General features: G+C 37.2%; 3 protein-coding genes across 5 annotated transcripts; 1 reads left to right on the top strand and 2 right to left on the bottom strand.

Moving 5' to 3' along the window:
- Window positions 1–3,584: 3,584 nt before the first annotated feature.
- hdgfl2 (HDGF like 2) lies at window positions 3,585–11,376 on the bottom strand. Of its 3 annotated transcripts, none has more exons than XM_020639015.3 (16): window positions 11,127–11,376; window positions 10,543–10,619; window positions 9,870–10,011; window positions 9,488–9,667; window positions 9,071–9,190; window positions 8,894–8,962; window positions 8,607–8,784; window positions 8,396–8,480; window positions 7,482–7,779; window positions 7,202–7,335; window positions 7,020–7,087; window positions 5,825–5,895; window positions 5,630–5,731; window positions 5,172–5,328; window positions 4,959–5,076; window positions 3,585–4,746 (listed from the first exon to the last, which is right to left on the bottom strand). In XM_020639015.3, exons 1-16 carry the CDS (start codon window positions 11,196–11,198, stop codon window positions 4,650–4,652), a joined length of 1,968 nt encoding a protein of 655 aa, XP_020494671.2. In that variant the 5' UTR covers window positions 11,199–11,376; the 3' UTR covers window positions 3,585–4,649. The 3 variants fall into 3 exon arrangements, with proteins under 3 accessions (XP_020494671.2, XP_029134116.2, XP_020494670.2); XM_029278283.2 differs by having other exon boundaries at window positions 8,616–8,787; XM_020639014.3 differs by having other exon boundaries at window positions 8,607–8,787; window positions 11,127–11,375.
- Window positions 11,377–12,296: 920 nt separating this feature from the next.
- On the top strand, window positions 12,297–14,334 carry fh (fumarate hydratase). The gene has a single exon (XM_020638982.3). It carries the CDS (start codon window positions 12,377–12,379, stop codon window positions 13,874–13,876), a length of 1,500 nt encoding a protein of 499 aa, XP_020494638.1. The 5' UTR covers window positions 12,297–12,376; the 3' UTR covers window positions 13,877–14,334.
- Window positions 14,335–14,451: 117 nt separating this feature from the next.
- On the bottom strand, window positions 14,452–17,763 carry fam32a (family with sequence similarity 32 member A). The gene is made up of 4 exons (XM_020638983.3): window positions 17,573–17,763; window positions 17,072–17,216; window positions 14,858–14,911; window positions 14,452–14,646 (listed from the first exon to the last, which is right to left on the bottom strand). Exons 1-4 carry the CDS (start codon window positions 17,644–17,646, stop codon window positions 14,578–14,580), a joined length of 342 nt encoding a protein of 113 aa, XP_020494639.1. The 5' UTR covers window positions 17,647–17,763; the 3' UTR covers window positions 14,452–14,577.
- Window positions 17,764–17,960: the final 197 nt, after the last annotated feature.

Genomic DNA, 17,960 nt, shown 5'->3' on the forward strand with positions numbered 1-17,960 from the left:
GCGTCCAAAAGTCAGCTGACTTAGTGTTACGTGAGACGCTCATCTGGGAATCCGGGGAATTAAAGGTCCAGTCCAGTTCTCACAAAAGCAAACCATTTGATGTAAAATGTGAATGTGAAAGTGAAAGATAATTCCTCATTATATTTATTATTATTATTATTATTATTATCAGAAGACATTTAAACTTTGCATATATATGAGTTGCATATATCATATATTAAACTGTATTGTTGCATATATCAAACTGTATTGTTGCATATATCATATATCAAACTGTATTGTTGCATATATCAAACTGTATTGTTGCATATATCAAACTGTATTGTTGCATATATCATATATTAAACTGTATTGTTGCATATATCAAACTGTATTGTTACATATATCATATATCAAACTGTATTGTTGCATATATCATATATCAAACTGTATTGTTACATATATCATATATCAAACTGTATTGTTGCATATATCAAACTGTATTGTTGCATATATCATATATCAAACTGTATTGTTACATATATCATATATCAAACTGTATTGTTACATATATCATATATCAAACTGTATTGTTACATATATCATATATCAAACTGTATTGTTGCATATATCATATATTAAACTGTATTGTTGCATATATCAAACTGTATTGTTACATATATCATATATCAAACTGTATTGTTACATATATCATATATTAAACTGTATTGTTGCATATATCAAACTGTATTGTTGCATATATCATATATCAAACTGTATTGTTACATATATCATATATCAAACTGTATTGTTGCATATATCATATATCAAACTGTATTGTTGCATATATCATATATTAAACTGTATTGTTGCATATATCAAACTGTATTGTTGCATATATCATATATCAAACTGTATTGTTACATATATCATATATCAAACTGTATTGTTGCATATATCAAACTGTATTGTTGCATATATCATATATCAAACTGTATTGTTACATATATCATATATCAAACTGTATTGTCGCATATATCATATATCAAACTGTATTGTTACATATATCATATATTAAACTGTATTGTTGCATATATCAAACTGTATTGTCACATATATCATATATCAAACTGTATTGTTACATATATCATATATCAAACTGTATTGTTGCATATATCATATATTAAACTGTATTGTTGCATATATCAAACTGTATTGTTGCATATATCATATATCAAACTGTATTGTTACATATATCATATATCAAACTGTATTGTTGCATATATCATATATCAAACTGTATTGTTACATATATCATATATCAAACTGTATTGTCGCATATATCATATATCAAACTGTATTGTTGCATATATCATATATTAAACTGTATTGTTGCATATATCAAACTGTATTGTCACATATATCATATATTAAACTGTATTGTTGCATATATCATATATTAAACTGTATTGTTGCATATATCAAACTGTATTGTCGCATATATCATATATCAAACTGTATTGTTGCATATATCATATATTAAACTGTATTGTTGCATATATCAAACTGTATTGTTGCATATATCATATATTAAACTGTATTGTTGCATATATCATATATTAAACTGTATTGTTGCATATATCAAACTGTATTGTCACATATATCATATATTAAACTGTATTGTTGCATATATCATATATTAAACTGTATTGTTGCATATATCAAACTGTATTGTTGCATATATCATATATCAAACTGTATTGTTGCATATATCATATATTAAACTGTATTGTTGCATATATCAAACTGTATTGTCGCATATATCATATATTAAACTGTATTGTTGCATATATCAAACTGTATTGTTGCATATATCATATATTAAACTGTATTGTTGCATATATCAAACTGTATTGTTGCATATATCATATATCAAACTGTATTGTTGCATATATCATATATTAAACTGTATTGTTGCATATATCATATATTAAACTGTATTGTTGCATATATCAAACTGTATTGTTACATATATCATATATTAAACTGTATTGTTGCATATATCATATATTAAACTGTATTGTTGCATATATCAAACTGTATTGTTACATATATCATATATTAAACTGTATTGTTGCATATATCATATATTAAACTGTATTGTTGCATATATCAAACTGTATTGTTGCATATATCATATATCAAACTGTATTGTTGCATATATCATATATTAAACTGTATTGTTGCATATATCATATATTAAACTGTATTGTTGCATATATCATATATTAAACTGTATTGTTGCATATATCAAACTGTATTGTTGCATATATCATATATCAAACTGTATTGTTGCATATATCATATATTAAACTGTATTGTTGCATATATCATATATTAAACTGTATTGTTGCATATATCATATATTAAACTGTATTGTTGCATATATCAAACTGTATTGTTGCATATATCATATATTAAACTGTATTGTTGCATATATTAAACTGTATTGTTGCATATATCAAACTGTATTGTTGCATATATCATATATTAAACTGTATTGTTGCATATATCAAACTGTATTGTTGCATATATCATATATTAAACTGTATTGTTGCATATATTAAACTGTATTGTTGCATATATCAAACTGTATTGTTGCATATATCATATATTAAACTGTATTGTTGCATATATCATATATTAAACTGTATTGTTGCATATATCAAACTGTATTGTTGCATATATCATATATTAAACTGTATTGTTGCATATATCAAACTGTATTGTTGCATATATCATATATCAAACTGTATTGTTGCATATATTAAACTGTATTGTTGCATATATCATATATTCAACTGTATTGTTGCATATATCAAACTATTGTTGCATATATCATATATTAAACTGTATTGTTGCATATATCAAACTGTATTGTTGCATATATTAAACTGTATTGTTACATATATCATATATCAAACTGTGTTGTTGCATATATCAAACTGTATTGTTGCATATATTAAACTGTATTGTTACATATATCAAACTGTATTGTTGCATATATCAAACTGTATTGTTACATATATCATATATCAAAATGTATTGTTGCATATATCATATATCAAACTGTATTGTTGCATATATCAAACTGTATTGTTGCATATATTAAACTGTATTGTTACATATATCAAACTGTATTGTTGCATATATTAAACTGTATTGTTACATATATCAAACTGTATTGTTACATATATTAAACTGTATTGTTACATATATCATATATCAAACTGTATTGTGGGCTCATGTTTTTTTGTATGGGTGGGATATGTATGTATATGTGTTGTGTTGTGTGTTATGTATGCTGGCTGCTGGAACACCTACATTTCCTTGTTGGGATGAATAAATTATATCTTATCTTACCTTTATCTTATTAGTCAATCAATAAATAACATTTCCACCAGCCTGCTTTAAAGTTTGGATGGACATTCCGTTATATTAAGTTGGTAGCAGAAATCTTCAAATATATGTTATTTTTTACTTCTTATACACCACCAGAAAATGAATAACGCCACTTTTAAAAAAAAAAAAGAAGAGAAACAAAGCCATGCTGAGATTTTTATTCAAGTCTCAACTCAGTGATAGAAATGCTTTACCAATTTACATAGCACTAAAAACACCTGTTGTATGTATATGACGTAAAATGGCAAAATATGCTGCAGCTAAATGAGATCTCAATAGCTTTAAAGAGCAGTTTTAATATGTACATTTACTCCATATATTATGCAAGCTACTGAAAGCAGACACTATGAGGAGACGAGAGTGCAAGGTGTTCAACTCCACAGCAATTACTATTTTAGACAACTGTACTGTAGATCCAAATACTTGCAAACAAGGGTAGAAAAAAGTGGGAGGACCCCAGTTGGAAAACAGTTGTGACTCCGTTAATGGCTTTACATTTCAGACTGGATTAACTGGAAGAAGACCAGATAATTAAAAAAAAAAAAAAACCCAACATAAAAGACCTACAAATAGTACTTTTCTGCTCGCACAATACCATACACTCAGTCATGGGGCCTTTGTTATGTTTTTGTTTTATAAAACAGTAAGCCAACTGACACAAAGGGCAGCACATATCTTCAAGTGAAAAAAACATAACATCATGGCTCCTCTTCTGCCCAATTTCCCCAACAAGAATCATCAAAATTTTATCTCAGACCCCCCCCCCAAAGGTAAATTCTGGTTAGAAGTGCTAAAAATGTCATTGTTTAATATACATAAAGGTATGAAAGACCAAAGTAAGAGTTCACGTGGTAGAAAGACAAATTAGCCAAGAGCAAGGGAGGGGGGGGGGGGGGGGGGGGGGTCAGAGTGAGGATCCAGGACGGGCAAGTGTCGTATAAAAGAAAAAGTACATTTCAGAAACACAGCGCCACAATCTAGTTAGCTTGTCCTTTTTGTTGTGATAAATAACTGAGCAACAGGGCCTTCTGGTTTGATATCATCGTACAACGAATGACCAAAACATCGACATTGGTGTAACAGATACATTAGGAAATGCCGGGTGTATGTTGCAATGTTGTTGACCCAGGAGCATCGCATGAAGTCAAACAAAGAGGCCACCATCTTTAGCACTTGGTCCACTGCAGTGGTGCTTAAGGGTCTTTAATTCAGCTCTCTACAGCAGGTGGCTCTGTCTCTGCAGAGATAGAGTTTTCTGCCTCTTCATACATGTGAGTCTGTTCAGTGGGGCTGTCTGGGCTCAACCTGAAGAGAAATGCACAATGTTGGAATGAATAAGTTGTACACTGAAACAGGCAGCAGACTCGCACCTACTTTGTCGAGTTATAAAATCTGCTTAAACCTAAATATGTCCCATTTTACAGATCCCATTAAGACGATCTACTCTTATTTCAGCTGTCTGTGCCACATGCCAGTAGAGCTAGGATACTTTGTATTGCTCCATATTTGAAATTCACCTGTTTGGACTTGATGCTGTGTCATCATTATTCTCCTCCTGGACAGGTGATTTTGGTTTTTCATCTACATCCATATCATCTTTTTTCTCTTCAGATTCCCCATTGACTGGAGTGGAGTCTAGACAATGAGAATTTCCATTAATATGAGAAAATAAAAAAAGAGAGTTATGTAGAACGCAGACAGAAGCAAGTTCCAAGGTGGTAGCTTTTTACCTGTGTTTTCTGTCTGCTTCTCATCCTCTTCTGGTTCCTGGCCGTCTGTTTTAGGTTTGGCTGGCATCTCCGCCTTGCCCACAAAGCGAAGCTTTAACTTGTTATAGACCTCACTGGCTTTTGCCATGACTGCAGTGCTGGATTTATACCGCCGAATCTATAGTGTCCATAACGAAATTAAACAAACAAACGAAAGACAAACGCATGTCAACATTCAAATAAAGACCAGCCTGACAGCCCTGATTATTTGTCAACCCCTTAGACTAGTTGAAATACCATATGTACCGTATGTTTAAATGCACATTTCACTGAATAAAAGACCCCACTTATTCCATTGCATACATATTCAATTGATGCCCTATGTTCATTTTTCCTTAATTTTGACTCTGTGTGGTACCCTGGCTTCATGCACGATAAGTTACAAAACAACAAAAAATCATGGTCTGTCAATCAAACACCTTCTTTAGTGTGGCAATCACTTCAGCGTTCTTATGGAGGATTTGGCTGGTGACAGGCACTGCCTCAAGTTCTTCCAGGGCTTCTAGACACCGCTCTATGTCCTAAGAACAGACAAAAAATTCAGTTTTCATGTTGATGAAAAAACACAGAAAGAAAGGAAGTTGTATTTAACCGAAGTCATTGCTGTCACTCACTGGGTTGTCCACTTTGAGTGCAAACTTGATATCTGTGTGGAGTTTCTGTAGCTTCTCTTCTGGCGTTGCCTCTGTATGTAGACACAGGAGGCAGGTCAAGGTGCTGTCTTGAGTTACAACTTTCCCACTCACAGAAACAATCGATTAAAGTCATCAATACAAGGTTTTAAACAATGCAAGTCATCTTCAGCCAGGCTGAGACTTTTAACCAGCTTCAAGTCAAGTTTATTTCTAAAACACAATTCAAAATGTTGACCAAAGTGCTGCACCGGGGAGACAATCAAATTCAAATCAAATTACAATTAAATATTAAGTGCGCCCACATAAACAATTAAACACAAATAAAAGATTAAACATGAGATTAAGAGCAGAGATAAAACCATAAACTGAGTCATTATAAAAGAGTTGCTGGACAATCTAAAATAAATGAGAAGACTTGAGGTCAACTTCAATTGAAGGCCATCGAGAAGGGGTGTGTCTTCAGCAGTGACTTAAAAATATTAATCGACTGGGGGCGCCGATGGCCTAGCGGTCAGGTTGCTCCCCGTGTACGGAGACTATTGTTCTTCAACCAGGGTTCAAATCTGACCTGTGGCTTCTTTCCTACATGTCATTCCCCACTCCCTCCCTGGTTTCCTACTCTATCCACTGTCCTATCAAATAAAAGCCCAGAAATATAATATCAATCAACTGAGAGGTTCATATGTGAATAGCAGAACTGCTCCAAATCCTCGTGGCAGCAACCGTTAAGGCTCGATCCCCTCTATGTTTCAGCTACAGAATAAAAGATTAGGGCTTGTGAAACTGAGTGCGGCTGTACGAAATAGAGATGGGAGAAAAAATTGATTCATGTAAAAATCGAGATTCTTCTCTTTGAAGATTTAAAATTGATTCATAACTTCCAAAAATTTTATTTTTATTTTGGCTAACCAGTCACTCCCTGCTAGGTGCTAATGCTAGCTCTTTAACTCAGTAGAATGCCAAATGGAGCAACAAGAAAGTCCGCCAGTCTCACAGATGACTGGAGTAGATCCTCAAGTATGAACTAATTCATAAATAGACTTTGAATCCATGGATCTATAAATCCAGAATCAGTCTGAATCCAAAATCGATTCTGAATTGCATCGTGACACCGAGAATCGAAACGGAATCGTGAGACACCAAAAGATTCCCAGCCCTAGTATAAAACACTGACCCTTTTTCTTTTCTACTTTCTTCTCTGGCTGCCTCTCTGGTTTGCGTTTGGGTTTTTCAGGCTTAGACCTGAGAGAGAAAGAGGAGGGGGGGGGGGCAAGAGAGTGTGAGAGAAAAAGAGTGAGAGGCGACTCTGTGATCTGTGTACATTACATTTTAATGAAGTTCCTATTGTGCACTCACCTGGCTCTAGACTTCTCCTCTGACCGCCTGGCTTTCTTATCTTTTAGCTCTTTATCCTTTCTTTCTTTCCTCTCCTTCTCTTTCTTTATTCTTGCCTTCTTCTGCTGATCTGGCTTCTTGCTTGGTTTCTTTGCCTTTTGATGGGAATAGAAAAAGAAGTGACTCCTCAGCAGCACTTAAACAGACCAGCTGTCACATTGCTTTGAGTAGGCCAAACATAACACGTGATGTAGATGATTGTTATTGAAACTCTCATTATGTTTATTTAATATGACTGTACCTCAGCTGGTGGTGGAGAATCAGAGTCTGACGGCGCAGGGATGGGGGGTGGAGGAGGTTTTTTGGACTTCTTTAACGGGTGATCGTCTACACCTTCGTCTGAGCTACTGCTGTTGTCACTGTCGCTCCCTTTTTTACCTTTATCCTTGTCTCTTTTTTTTTGCTCATCCTCCTCCTTCTCTCTCTCGCGTAACCTGCGGAGCTCCTCTGCCTCCTCCTTTTTCCGGCGCTCCTCCAGCTCTCGTTTGCGCTCCTCGTCTCGTTTCTTCCATTCACTGATGTGGTCAGTTTCACTGTCACTGTCAAAAAACAAAGCTGCCTTTTAAAAACAGACCGATGTGTAAGCAAAAAAAAAACAAGCAAAGCCTTTATCCACGCTTTAACATTACGACTCCCATGGGGGGGGGGATTTATTTATCTACTTTAACAGATTGAAGTGCAACCAATAATTAGTTAGAGAGCAAACATTTTACACTTTGCTTGACTCTGTGTCACGAAGCTAATCAGTGTTTAGATTCCCTGACTACCTGAAACGCATCAGAAGTGATCGATCTGACCTCCATTCAACAAACTGTAAAAATATGTTTTCTTCTCCTCTTGACAAAGCATAATGTCTGACTTTTTACAAATTTGCATCATGATGTTATTCCGTCAAATTTAATTGCAAGCAAGTCAGAAGAAAATCAGTTCATTTCTGGTGCTACTGCATAAGTGAGCGAGAGTGAAGCAGCTGTGTATCTTGTAGTCTACTGTTGAACTGAAACTCAACAGATGAATGGGTGCTACTCCGGTAAATTAAGGACCGCTGGCTTCACTAGAATTACACAGACATTCAAATCCCTTCCCAGAGGCATATATCATCTATCAGACGATGATTGCCGATGGGTTCCAAGATTGCTTTACAGCATATCAGACCTGTCGCTGTCCGAGGATGATGAAGGCGCTCGTTTTGCTGGGGCAGGTTTTGGTTTCCGTGCACGAGGCTTTGGTGCAGGCTTCTCTGTAGATGAAAAAAACAACAACAATGTACATTTACTATACATGAGCAGTAAAAATACATCCTTTCATTTGAGACTTTTTCCTCGAAAATCGATCAAGCTAATCATAAATAAGACTGACTCCACACCTTTCTTACGTGCTTGAGGACCCTTCCTGGGAGGTGGATCTGAGTCTGAGTCAGACTTTGAGCCAGACTGGGAATCAGAACCCGACAGCGCTGGTCGCGGCTTCTCATCTTCTGAGTCGCTGTCTGCTGCTTTCTTCTCTGAACCTGATCCTGACTCTGAGTCTGACCCAGACATGGCCTTCTGGAACATCCCAGAGAAAAGGGGATAAAGTTAGAGATCAAAGAAGAAAAAAAAAAAACTGCCATGAAAATTCATTCATTAGACACAAAAGTGGCTGATTATTCACCTTCTGCTTCCCTCTGCCTCCTGCTTTCTTTCCAACTCGTCCACCAGATTTCTTCTCTGGAGTGAAGTCCTGTTGGTAGAAAAGAAAAGGCGTTACATTTAGAGGCACTAACGTTTCAGATTATCCAACAATCACAGCCTGTTTAGTGTGTGCTTGTGTGTTTGTGGCTGTAATTACCTGGTCACTGTTCTTCCCGGAGTCAGACTCTGAAGGTGTGGGTTCGGATTCAGAGGGAGATCCACTCTCGTGGTCTCGGTCACTGGATGAGCCTCGTGTCTTTTTTGAAGGCGGAGGCCGCTAAAATAGAAAACACAAGCTTGTACATGGCAAATTTTATGTATCAGCAATGAATCTGCAGATCTTTTCGATCTGAGTTCCATTAATCAAGGCTCCTTATTGCTTTTGTCATTACTGCCAGTACCTTCTGTTTTCAGTCTTTAGAAGACAAACCAAAAACAAATGTGTAAGGATTGCTAAATGTTAGGGTGACTTTAGTTTTGCTGATGTCACGTTACTGTGAATAAGAATGTAATTTTCTAATAACCTTCAAGTGGAGATTTTATTCCACTTGCTTTGAAATGTAACATGAGTTACCTTAGCAGGAGGAGGCTTTCGCTTCACCGCTACTCCCTTTCCTTGGTCTTCACTCCCAGAATCTGAGTCAACCTCACTTCCAGATTCCACTTTCGGAGGCTCTGGAGCTACTTCTTCGTCCTCGTCCTCATCACTTCCTCCTCCAGCATTGTTGTTCTCACTGTCAGAAGAGCTGGCTGGCTGCAGATAAATCATGATAAAAAATAATGGAATAACACAGGTGTCTTGTTTTTAAAACACTGCAGCCTACAAAGCCTGTCAAAAAAAAAAAAAAATCAAAATCCAGCTCCAACTCTACTTGTACTGTATCTTTTAGATTAGGAGGTTATGGTGAATTATAGATGCTTCATTAATTATAAATTCATATATTAGGAAAACTTACTGCCGGTGGAGCACTGTAGGAGGCATGTGGATTGTTCTGGATCTCCCATAAACCTTCATTGAATCCCTTCCGTTTGTTGGGCTTCCCGTAGCGTTCACTGTACTTTTCATAGGCAAAAAGGTCTTTTGCTGCAAGGAATGCTCTGTGAAAAAAGGAGGGATTTTTAAACAACTATTTATACAAAACCAAGTTCCTAGTATTATTAAGGACGCTCTACACACTGACTTCAGATCGTCAATCAGAAGACTGTGCCCTCTAGTGATGGATTAATATACTGCAGGTGCCATCTTGTCAAACAGATGGTGTCTGCTGCCAGAGCAGACCTTTCAACCTCTCTCTAAAACACACTGAACACTCAATTTGGCAGAATTCAATCCTCTACAGGAAACCCAGAGAAGACAAAACACCTGAGTGAAAGACTGACGAGCAACAGTGTGAGATAAAAGTAGTGATTGTTTATTGTCTCACACCATGGCTGTCAAAGAGTTTAAGACTTTAAAACAGTCAAGGGGCTTAAATTCAAAAAGTAGTGAAGTATGTCTGACAAATTACAACTCTAACAAGACGGACAATAAATGTATCCAATGTTGTTATAAGGTTTAATTTAAAAACAAGTGCATTTCAGTCATTCTAGTCATAATGTTTGTGTATCAGTAACTTCTGACATACTCACGTTTCATGTGTTCCAAAAAAGAAAATTGGGATTTTATTAGGTGGAGGTTTCACAGCCCCATCTGCCACATCTTCAATCTGGAAACAAACAAAGTGTCAAATAACGATTTAAAACTTTACAAGGAGGTAAGTTTGGTTAGACCCAGACATCATGATACAGTCAGGTTTGTCTACTGAAGGCAGGTTTCACTGCAAAACAACACAACGTGGATATTTGTAGATTTCTGGAAATGTGATGCACCATGCAGAGTTTTACCCTGATAAGAGCTTTTCTTCTAGAAAAACAATATTTATTTTAAATGTCAGGTCAATAAAACAACAATGTTAGCTTCTGTGTTTAACGTCAATGCAAATGAAGGTTAGGCCAACATCATCTTATTTAGTTTGTGCAGCTCGTTCACTGACTCTCCAGACAGACAGTGTGTCAGCCCCACAATGAATTAACTTTGTAACTGTATGACATGTATCCATGTAAGACAGTGCTAATGATACACAGAAAAGCTTTCCAGCGTCCCATGCAGAGCAGCTCATCCCCTCCTCCGCCCCCCCCCCCCTCCTCCTCGGCTGCTAACGTTACTTGCTTACCCTGGCTGGCCAGTGGGGGTACCCCTTCATTTTAGCGAAGACCAGGTCTCCAGGTTGGAAGTTGTGAGGCATTGTCCCGCTCCTCTGTGCTGCCTGGATTTAAAAAGTATTCACCTGCGTAGTCTGTCCGCTTCTCACTTGGTTTGCTTTTTTTTTTTCAGGTCGACACGAAACCTGGAAACGATGGGGTTAGCTAGCAAGCTAACAGTGTACCATCGTTACCGCGAGAAGAGATAGCAGAGTGAAGGCAGCAGTAATTCAACACGTACTTCCGGTGATGTGTCTTTCCTGGTCTTCAAAATAAAGGACTATCAATAACTGTCAACGAAACATGAAAAATTACCTTAAATTAAATAACCATGCTATACACGTCTATAAACACTAAATGTTTCAAACATTTGTAAAATAATCATAATAATAATAATAATAAAATAAATAAATACAATTTATGGACACTATTAAGAATAACCATAGAATTACAAACTTCGAATCAACAACTAAACTGGTTGAGAAAAACAGGGAAAAATAGAATTGTGTTAGAAAACTGGTAATTGCTTGTCCAGTCACAGTATAGAGGGCCCCTTAACTTGTTTTTAGAATAAGCAAGGCAAAGTAAGGAGCTTATTTCCTATGGAGGATCTTAAAAAGCTATACAAATAACATTTAAAGAAGACAACAACCCCTGAAATTTACATCCTAATTGCTAAAACAACAATTAAAATATGTTTCTGTTTATTTAAACACATTATACAAACATAGTGCACTGAACAGAACATTTCAATTGTATATGTTTTTCCTACTTGAATTAATGAGCATGAGTGAGTAGGCTACATACAAATGAAAAGAATTTGAGACAGAAAATAAAAACATTTTTTTTTACTTCATTTTGAACTTGAGTTTACAGGTAGGATCCATTGATTCGTAAATGCATGAAAAACTAAAACTTTAATTTTTGGATTAAAGCGATGTGTGCATTTTAAATGACTAAATTATGAAGAGTTTTATACTACAAAGTAAAATACCACAGTTTGTAACACCGGAAACTCAGTCGTTCAATGTCGAGAAAAGCTTTATTTATCCGGATGAGGTCTCCTAGTCATCTCCACGCGATACGACAGTCCCACCGGACGTCCCGCCTTTAATGCTTCGCGATTGGCTCTCGTGCGGTCTATTTCCTTTCCACCCAATAACAGGTTACAATTTGGAGGGTTGTATTGACCTCCCCCCGGATTCACCTCTAACGAGAAACCATGTTTCGGTCTTTGAGACGCGTCCAGCAGTTTAACTGCAAACTCCTGACTTTACAAAGAGTCCTCGTGAACTCCAAACTCCCAATCTGTACGTCCAGGATGGCCAGTTCAGAGTTCAGGCTCGAGCGGGACACTTTCGGTGAGCTCAAGGTCCCAGCTGACAAGTATTACGGTGCTCAGACTGTTAGATCAACCATGAACTTCAAAATTGGAGGACCAACTGAGAGAATGCCCATCCAAGTGATCAAGGCCTTCGGTATCCTGAAGAGAGCGGCCGCTGAAGTCAACAAGGAGTTCGGCCTCGATCCAAAGATAGCAGATGCAATCATCCAGGCTGCAGATGAGGTATCAGCTGGTAAACTGGACGATCATTTCCCTTTGGTTGTGTGGCAGACTGGATCTGGGACTCAAAGCAACATGAACGTCAATGAGGTGATCAGCAACAGAGCTATTGAGATCCTAGGGGGAAAACTAGGCTCAAAGGACCCTGTCCACCCTAATGATCACGTGAACAAGAGTCAGAGCTCAAATGACACCTTCCCTACTGCCATGCACATTGCTGCAGCCACAGAGGTCCACCAAGTCTTGCTGCCTGGCCTGCAGACTCTGCACGACGCTCTGGCTGCCAAGACTGAAGAGTTCAAAGACATCATCAAGATTGGGCGCACGCACACTCAGGATGCTGTCCCTCTCTCGCTCGGACAGGAGTTTAGCGCTTATGTCCAGCAGGTGAACTACAGCATTGCGAGAGTGAAGGCTGCCATGCCTAGGGTTTACGAGCTGGCGGCAGGAGGCACAGCAGTAGGAACAGGACTCAACACCCGCATCGGCTTTGCAGAGAAAGTGGCCTCCACTGTTGCTTCTCTCACAGGCCTGCCGTTTGTGACAGCACCCAACAAGTTTGAAGCTCTGGCAGCCCATGATGCTCTGGTGGAGCTGAGTGGAGCCTTGAACACGGTGGCAGTCAGCATGATGAAGATCGCCAACGACATTCGCTTCTTGGGTTCAGGACCTCGCTCCGGCCTGGGAGAGCTCATCTTACCCGAGAACGAACCAGGAAGCAGCATCATGCCTGGCAAGGTGAACCCCACACAGTGTGAGGCCATGACCATGGTGGCTGCCCAGGTGATGGGGAACCACGTTGCCGTCACCATCGGAGGCAGCAATGGACACTTTGAGCTCAATGTCTTCAAACCCATGATGATCAAGAATGTGCTGAACTCAGCTCGGCTCCTTGGTGACGCCTCCGTCTCCTTCACCAACAACTGCGTGGTGGGCATCGAGGCCAACATAGAGCGGATCAACAAGCTCATGAGCGAGTCCCTCATGTTAGTCACTGCTCTAAACCCGCACATCGGTTACGATAAAGCTGCCGCCATTGCCAAGACGGCTCACAAGAAGGGATCCACGCTGAAGGCCGTGGCTGTGGAGCTGGGCTACCTGACTGAAGAGCAGTTCGACCAGTGGGTGAAGCCGGGCGAGATGCTGGGGCCAAAGTGAACATGGAAGAAACTAAATACATCACATAAAGAACAAGTGGAATTGTAAAAAAAAAACCAAAAAAACTTTTCCTCAAACATGAACATCTGTTCTATTTTAATAAAACATGAGTCCTCTGCTGTTATTGCAGCTTCTTATGTTGTGTACTTACTGTTGTACACTTCATTATTCAGAATGAAAATTCATCCACTTGTCTGCAACTATATATATTTGCAATGTTCTGTTGAAAGCTTATGTGCCATTTGCTCAACAGCACAAACACTGTGTATTTGTTCACTGACTTTATTCTGGAATAGTCTTAAATACTTGTCATAATGAGTTGGTAATTTCAGATGTTCACACTCTGCTCTCCCAAATGGTTCAACATGCATGACTGTACTTTTTATTTTCTTACAGTATATGTGCCATTTTTGCAGATTATTTGTGCAATTAAAAACATGAATTATATGAAATGACAATGTTTTCCTCATTATTAAAGTCATCTTAACTCATACTTTTATCATTATTGTCAGTATCCAGTGATGTGTTTGTTGAAATGTGAGGAATAATTATGTAAGAAAAAACACATCCTGACATGTCTTTACGAAAACCTTTTATTGTATACATAAGAACTTAAAACATTTTGATGGTTAATATATGAAAAGAAAATTACACACTTTAAAATAACATGATGAAAAAAAAATGAACATTTGCTTCTCCCCTTATTTGGTCCAGCTGACCTTGGGAATATCGTAATGTTCTGTCAGGTTGTCCAGATGACGATTGAAATCCTGAAAAAAATAAAATAATAATTATATAGTAGTAGATGTATATTTATTCATGACATGCTCTATTCATATCTATGAAATAATTTAAACAAACTTTTTTCTACAGAAAGTGATATTACAATATATTTGGGGGAAAACAAACATCTTTAATGAATCTTCTGTTGATTGAGATGGACTGAATGTGGTTATGAAAGGTCGGTGTGACATTACCTACCTCTACTCTGAGTTTGTGCGTCTTTGACGCTTTGTTCAAAATCCTCTCCATTTGCTTTAAAAAAAAAAAAAAAGGAAAAAGAAGTTAAAAACAAATAAGCTGAAATATTTATACATCAAAATTCTGAAAAACTGAATGTCTGGATGAATTGGCAGTGGATATTTTATTTGATAAAATATAAACAACTATTTACAACAACACTATTCTCCCATGTCGTTGGGCAGTAAACATACAGTAGTGATCAGCTAACTAACAGAAAAAAGACGCTCTGTTCTTATTATGGTGCTTCACAATGTGTATACTGATATGAACTTTGCACTCTGGGTTAACGGGCTGATAAACATTATTACAGGATGTGAACATTCAACAAACATCACTAAGTACCCTGCTGAACTAATGAAGACTACATTGAAACAAGTTCAGGATGGAATTATTCTACCGTGCTAAGGTTCAAAAGGGGAACATTAGGACTTCTCTTAGCAGTTTTTCTGATCTAACCAGTACTTTGGTGTACAGCCTTATAGTTAATTTCCTACAGCTCACGAATGAACAAACAATTGGCCAATTTCAGTCCCTTAAAATACAACGTGCAGGACCAAAAACTGTAATCCCAATCCTACAAATCTTTACCAGTGCACTCTTATTTTAAGAAGTGACAGAAAATCAAATTCTTTTTGGATATTAATTCGCTCCCATATTAAGTGACTTTGTTACCCCATGAAATCGGTGCTTGGAAGTGAAATGGTATCTTATAGGACTCTTGTATTGATAAATATCTGGGATAGTGGTTTCCAAAGACATGACAGTGAAAAAACTTTAATACCCAACAATTTTACAGCTTTCACTCTCTATTTCTCTGCCCCAATCCTTGACCAGTCACTGCAGTTATCAGGCACGAGCTTGAACAAGGGGGAGCTGAGAGTGCATGAGCACCTGCCCTTTTGGCCCTGACATCCAAAGTGCACCTTGTTCAGGCCTTTTTACTATCGTGATTTTGAAGGGGCAGTTGCAAAGGTCTATTCATTGTTAATGAAAAACAAAATAAAAATGAAACTTATTTGACTATATATAAAAAGAGCTGGCAGCTGATAGTTTATGCCACATGAAGACCTTTCACCTGAGGACGATTGTTTTCATTAATGCTTATAGTAAAGGCATCCACCTAACAACACAAGTGGCATCAGCCTACAGTTGTAGGTTTAAAAATAAAAAATAAAAATCCTACCGCATTTGTAAGTGCAACAGACATTATAGGGGGATGTGTGTGGCCATGGGGATCATGTGGTTGGCAGTGATTACCACCTAGGTAGGCCATCCAGGTATAATAACGGCCGCCCAGAGACGATCAGACTTTAAGACCAATTAACTAAGTAACTAATATGATCGATCGCCCCCTCACTCTAATTTATGTTGCAGGTCTGTTTACTCTGCAGGTCAGTTTTTTTTGTGTGTTGCACAGAGTCAGTGCGCACACATTTGCAACATGTGGTCATGGTTTCATAAATAGTGCGCATGGATTTGCACTGGGAATCAGCGCTTGTTGAGGTCCGGACGTTAAGAAAATAAATTAATTACACTTGGGATTATGATTAAGTTTACATAATGTTTACCATTCTTACAAGTGCATAAACAACACAACAATAGAATACTAAATTATATATCAACTTCACATAGCCTACTTATGTTAAGAACTGCAGGGCTGGAAAAGTGCAGAAACAATTCAACTGTCCAGGCCGTATGTTGATAAAAGTGTTTAAATGAATGTCTTCATCACCGTGTGAATTTCAATTCAATTCAATTAATTTTTGTATCGCGTCAACTCATAACAAGTGTTATCTCGAGACACTTTACAAAAAGCAGGTAAAATACCTTACTCTTTGTCTGTTAACATTACAAAAAGCAGGTAAAAAGACCTTACTCATTGTTATGTTACAAAAAGCAGGTAAAAGACCTTACTTATTGCTATGTTACATGAATGTGTCTAATGAACATTGCAAAAGATCCTAAATGGACAACAAGACTAGATCATAATCATAAAGTAGTGCAGAAAATTTCGGATTAATAATTGATCAGAATGCAGGAAAATAAATGTTTGGTGCTTATAACAAGCGAATTTCCTGCAGGAAACACTGCACATGTCTCTTTTTTACTTTGAGCACCAGCTTAAGGTCTCTGCAAGGGCCTGGGAGTTAATAATGGAAACATGTAACTCACCCTTTTTTCTTGCATCTTGTCAAAAGCAACTTGTGCAGGTGTCCTTTTGTCAACGTATGCTTTCGTGGTTTTCTCCTCTTCATCTTCTTGATTGGTCACAACCTGCTCCAGTCGATGCTTACTCTCTTTAGCCTTCTTCTTCTTCCTAAAAAAAAATAAAAAAAATAAAAAAAAGATTACAAAACATGACTGACTGGTGGCTAGACAGGTCAAATGATGACTAAAACATCTCCCTGAAGAGTTTTATAGTCTCAGATAAAGCTACTACGACTCCTCCACTCACTGAACAGTATTTTATCACGACGAGTTTACCGAATTATTATTTTATCTAACTATTATAATCCAAATAAATGTGAATAAATGAAATGCTGTAACGCTAATATAGCAACCCGACTAAAAGCTCCTTAGCCCGAGAGCTAGCAAGGTGCGTTTTAAGTTAAAACTCTGTATGTTGGTCAATAACAAAATTTACAAACATTCACAATATTTAACAATACTTACTTTTTCCCAGCGGAAATGTCCCCTATACCTTTTAATTTCAGGGCACTCTTCTGGGCCGTGGCGTACTCAGACATTTTCGAGATTTCGAGAATTGTTGTTGTCGTGCTCTTCTTCGCCCTCTTCTGCTTCTTCTTCTTCTTCTTCTTCCTTTCCTGCTATGTGGGTGGATCTTGTTTAGTGTATATCGCCACCTACTGTACTGGAGTGTGTCAAATAATTTCTCTACTTTTCTCTCGGCTGCTAACTTTGTGTCATATACGAACGAGAAAAATGAGCCCTACTGACAGCTTCTTACTTATGTATGTGAATATCTTTCTAACTGAGTCCCAAATGCTGCCTTTAAGAGAGCGTCTTCTTCTACTTCTTTGGGTTTTAATGGTAGGCTATA

This window comes from Labrus bergylta, chromosome 6 (genome assembly GCF_963930695.1).
Source record: "Labrus bergylta chromosome 6, fLabBer1.1, whole genome shotgun sequence".
Taxonomy (NCBI): Eukaryota; Metazoa; Chordata; class Actinopteri; order Labriformes; family Labridae; genus Labrus; species Labrus bergylta.

Coding starts and splice junctions, on each gene's coding strand:
- fam32a (XM_020638983.3), bottom strand. CDS start 17,646: ATGTCTGAGTACGCCACGGCCCAGAAGAGTGCCCTGAAATTAAAAGGT. Junction 17,217..17,572: donor GACATTTCCGCTGGGAAAAA/GTAAGTATTGTT, acceptor ATTTTTTTTTAG/GAAGAAGAAGAAGGCTAAAG. Junction 14,647..14,857: donor CGCACAAACTCAGAGTAGAG/GTAGGTAATGTC, acceptor TATTTTTTTCAG/GATTTCAATCGTCATCTGGA.
- fh (XM_020638982.3), top strand. CDS start 12,377: ATGTTTCGGTCTTTGAGACGCGTCCAGCAGTTTAACTGCAAACTCCTG.
- hdgfl2 (XM_020639014.3), bottom strand. CDS start 11,198: ATGCCTCACAACTTCCAACCTGGAGACCTGGTCTTCGCTAAAATGAAG. Junction 9,191..9,487: donor GAAAGCCTCCTCCTGCTAAG/GTAACTCATGTT, acceptor TTTCTATTTTAG/CGGCCTCCGCCTTCAAAAAA. Junction 7,336..7,481: donor ATTCTCCACCACCAGCTGAG/GTACAGTCATAT, acceptor TCCCATCAAAAG/GCAAAGAAACCAAGCAAGAA.